General features: G+C 65.6%; 1 protein-coding gene across 1 annotated transcript; it reads right to left on the bottom strand.

Annotated features, from left to right (window-relative positions):
* Positions 1–251: 251 nt before the first annotated feature.
* On the bottom strand, positions 252–2,297 carry LYPD2 (LY6/PLAUR domain containing 2). Its single transcript, XM_069600790.1, has 3 exons — positions 2,143–2,297; positions 886–1,005; positions 252–519 (listed from the first exon to the last, which is right to left on the bottom strand). Exons 1-3 carry the CDS (start codon positions 2,198–2,200, stop codon positions 311–313), a joined length of 387 nt encoding a protein of 128 aa, XP_069456891.1. The 5' UTR covers positions 2,201–2,297; the 3' UTR covers positions 252–310.
* Positions 2,298–4,053: the final 1,756 nt, after the last annotated feature.

The following is a 4,053-nucleotide window of genomic DNA, read 5'->3' as shown; positions in this document are numbered from 1 at the left end:
GGGTGTCCAGGTCTAGTGACCATCCCCCCTTACCCCATCACAGGGAGATGGAGGGCCCACAGACAGATGGGGCAGCGGAGTGGCCGAGAGAGCCTGGGCCGGGCAGAGGGGCTGGGGAGATGGAGGGGCTAGAATGGCTAAGGGGGACACGGCCTAGGCTGAGGAGCCAGAGCTGCAGCGGGCAGCCCTCCTCCCCATCCAGCAGGTAGGTCTGCTTCCAGAAAACAGATTCAGGAGGCCTGGTGCAGGTGTGGGCCGTGATTCTTCAGAGGCGCTGGGGGCTGGGCTACACGGGGCTGTGGGCCATGGTCTAGAGATGGAGGCTCAAGAGTGGGGTGATCAGCAGGAGGGTGCCGGCCAGGCTGCGGGGGCTGCCCAGGGTGGGTGCCCCGTCCACGTTGCACAGGTCAGTGTTGCAGCAGGACACGGGCCGGGTCCAGCCGATGCCGTCCACGTCCGAGGGCACGCACTTGCTCGCACAGGACTTGGTCACCGTGGAGTCCCCCAGGAAGGGGTACACTGGGGGAATGGGGGCACCAGTGTCAGGCCAGCCCCCCGAGCCCCAGCCCAGCCTCCTCCCACAGCACCCACTCTGCCTCAACCCCTCCATGACCTGGCCCCTCCTTCCTTCCACCACCATTGCACCCGGGGCGTGTAGTGACTTGTTCAGGATGCCTCGAGGGGTGAGGCCACTCTGTGACTCCCCAGCAAGGCTGCAAGAGCCTCCCATTCCAGGAAGAAGGGTGAGGAAAGAGGGAGGGAGCCTGGCTGCTGGGACCAAAAGCTCTCTCTGGAAATGTCAAAGGCGGTGGCCACTCTCTGCACACAGGGCCTGGGCTGGAGGCGGCCCTGACCCTGGGACCCTGCCCAAGCTGCCCCGCTGACCTGCCTCCAGGGAGTAGAGTGTGGTCTTGCACATGGTCTCGCTGGCGTTGCAGGTGGTGATGGTGTGGCAGCTGGACACGCTGACGGGCTCGGGACACGTGTAGCATTGCAGGGCGACCACTGGGAAAGGGCGCGGCCAGGGCTGGTCAGGCAGGCCTGTCCCTCCCAAGCCTTGGGACCCAACAGCCTAGGTTTGAGGGGGACAATGCCACCGAGTCTCCGGTCGCCCACCAACCAAAACCCCAGGAAGATTCAAGAGCCGCGAGCTGGGTCCCTGAGTCCTGAGGCAGAGTACGCCCCTGGCGGTTGGGCTTAGCCTGCTGGCCAAAGCTGAGATGAAGCTGTGTTAGGGGTGCTGGGGAGGCACGCGGAGGTGAGGCCACACCCACACCTCTGCAGTGAAGGGCCCGGCAGGGGCCCAGAGGACCTCACTGCAGCAGGTCGCCCCCCCAACACCCCCGGGGTCCTCATCAGCAACATGCAGGACCCCAAGCGCTGCAGGGGGGCCGGGGATCGGGCAGGGAGGTACATGGCATGCAAGGCAGGCTGAGCCGGGTCTGCTGTGCCTGTTGGTGGAAGCTGAACGAGGGAGAGGAGGAAAGCTCAGGCCCAGAGGGACGCAGGCGGGTCAGGGTGCAGGCTGGTGGGCTGACCCTCTCCTTCCAGCATCGGTGCCCCAGCCGGGCCCCCGCAGCCTGGCCCTTGCCCCCACTGCTGTCACTGTGTCTCCCAGACACCTCTGTTTCCTCCTGGATGGCACAGCCTGGCTGGGGCCCAGCCCACCAGCTCCTCCTCGAATTGGGAGTGGGGCCCGTGAGGGTCTGGGTGTCTGAGACGCAAGTGCCCCAGGATATCCCGTCTGCTTCCCTCTTCTCCACGTGCTGCTGCCCCCACCCCAGTGCCTCCCCGGGGTGGCCATGGTATCCCCTGAGTCCTGCCTGAGGAGCCACGGCACTGGAATCTGGGAACGTGACTCTGACCTTGCCCGCCTGCCCCAGCGGAGATCCCATCCCTGGTGCCCACGCCCCCCATGAAGGGCCATTTCCCGCAATGGGCACCCAGGACTTTTGCGGCCAACCACCCTGCCAGTCCCAGCCCTTGACAGCGCCTCCCACTGTCCCCGTCCTCACCCTCCCTGGACCGCAGGCACCCCTCTGCCGGTGCCCCTCTGTGCCTGGCCCCACGCCCTCCTCACCTCCCTGCTTTCTGCCTCTCCCTGGCCCCCGCTGCTCCCTCCGGCCTCCCGGCACTCCTCACCGAGCTCACAGCAGGTGGCCAGCACCAGCGCTGGCAGTGCCAGCCGTGTCCCACACATGGTCTGGTTCCTGAAGCACGTCGGTCCGGGGCCTGCCCCTCGGGAATGGGAGCACCGTGCAGCCACCCAACCAGCCAGCCGAGCAGATTAGGTGGATCGGTTTGGTGGCGGAGGTACGGAGGCCCGCCCCCTCCCTGGGGGCCCCACCCACCTCCACCTGGACCCGCTTCTCCTCGGTGGCTCTCCTCCACCCCTCCCTGCCCCTTCCTCATTCCTCCGCCTCCCGCAGTCTGGGCCCCTCCCCGCACCCTCATGACCCCCCTCTTATGGTTGGGGGTCCTCGCCTGCCTCTGTAACTCCCTCGGGGGTGCTCTGACTTCTCCCCACCAGACAGTACTGCCCCTCAGGATGGCCTCAGCCTGCCTGGAAGGGAGCGGCAGAGGGGGGCTCCCCTGCACCCTGACTCCCGCCTCTGTCAGGAGCCTTGGATGCCCATTCCTTTCTGCAGTGTTGAGTCCCGGTCTAGTGGTTCTGGGTTCGAGTCCTCCCAGGGTGCCCAGGCCCCAGTGCACGGCTTCTTTGAGGTGGTCACGTGGGGCGTCCTGATGGGGAAGTTGTCGCCTGGACAACCAGCCAAAATGTGCTCAGAGGCTTAAGGGCACAAAGACAGCAAAACTGCTGGGTCAACAGAAAGATCCTGGACGGTGGCGGGGGAGGGGTGGGTTTGCAGGGGGACACGAATCCTGGTGTCCCCTCCAGGGTCTGGCATGCCTTGATCAGAGCCCCTGGCCCCGCTGCAGGTCAGTGAGTTGACAGATGGGCCTGGCCCCAGACTCAGAAGGGGGAGAAACGGATCCAGTCCTAGGTTCAAGCAGCTCCAGGCACTGCTCCCCAGCCTGTCCACACGCCCCCCCCTCCCCAGGGGCTGCGCCTCAGCCTCTCCAGGGTCTGCCCTGTCTGTGACCCTGCCTCTCCCCTCTGGGCCCCACGCTGCCCCAGCCAGCACGGGTAGGTGCGGGACAGGGCTGTTGACAGGCCTCGTTGGGCGGGCTGGGCCCAACTCACCCGGCTCCACCACAGCCCCGCTGCGCTCCTCCCTCCTCTCCCACCAGGTCCAGATCTCACGCCCCTCCAGCTCCGTCTCTGCCTGCTCCAGGGTGTCCTTCCCTCCTCTTGTCCTGCGGCTGAAATTCTGCCTGGGAGCCCCCCACCCCACCCCATGGCCCCCAGTGGCCTTTTCTAGTCCCGGGGGGCAGCAGCTCCATGTGGGCTGTGGTCTTTGATCCTGAGACTGGGAGGGCTGTGTCTCCCTGGGCACCAGGGTGGGGAGGGGCGCCTAGCCTTCCCTAAACACCCAGAAGGTGTCAGACGCTCCACCCGCCGGACCTGGTTCCTGACACTACAGCGAGCTGGTGGTGCCAGAGTTTCAGATGCAGGATGAGAGGCTGTCGCAGCAAGTTGACAGGCTGGTCACTTCAAAGGGAGGGCTGGGCGGCAGCCAAGACGGCAGCCGGGCTTGTCTGGTTCTGCCGCTCCCCAGGCCGCCAGGGTGATGCCGGGCGCGGCTAACAGGAACAGACAGCACCTCACACGCCCCAGCTTCCTCCTGGCCCATTCTCCCAGCGGCTGGCCCAGTCCAGTGCCCACCTGTCCTTTTCTTCTGGAACAAGTCTGGCCTCTGGGCATTAGCTCCTCCTAGAGTTTCTGCCTGACCCTGGTGGGGAGATACAGGCTGAGCCTTTCTGAAGTCACAGCTGTGCACAGGATGAGGAGGAATGTGCCTCAGCCAGGGTCTGGGTGCTCTGCTGGGAAGCCTCCCTACTAAGAGGTCTATGCCCTTCCCTGTTCCTCTAGAGACCTTGGGGTCAGTGTGTACAGTGTGACCAGGCTCAGAGGTCAGAGTGTGACCAGGG

This window comes from Ovis canadensis, chromosome 9, assembly GCF_042477335.2.
Source record: "Ovis canadensis isolate MfBH-ARS-UI-01 breed Bighorn chromosome 9, ARS-UI_OviCan_v2, whole genome shotgun sequence".
NCBI classification, from domain to species: domain Eukaryota; kingdom Metazoa; phylum Chordata; class Mammalia; order Artiodactyla; family Bovidae; genus Ovis; species Ovis canadensis.
The sequence above is the reverse complement of the archived record's forward strand: the minus strand, read 5'-3'. Positions and strand labels throughout refer to the sequence as shown.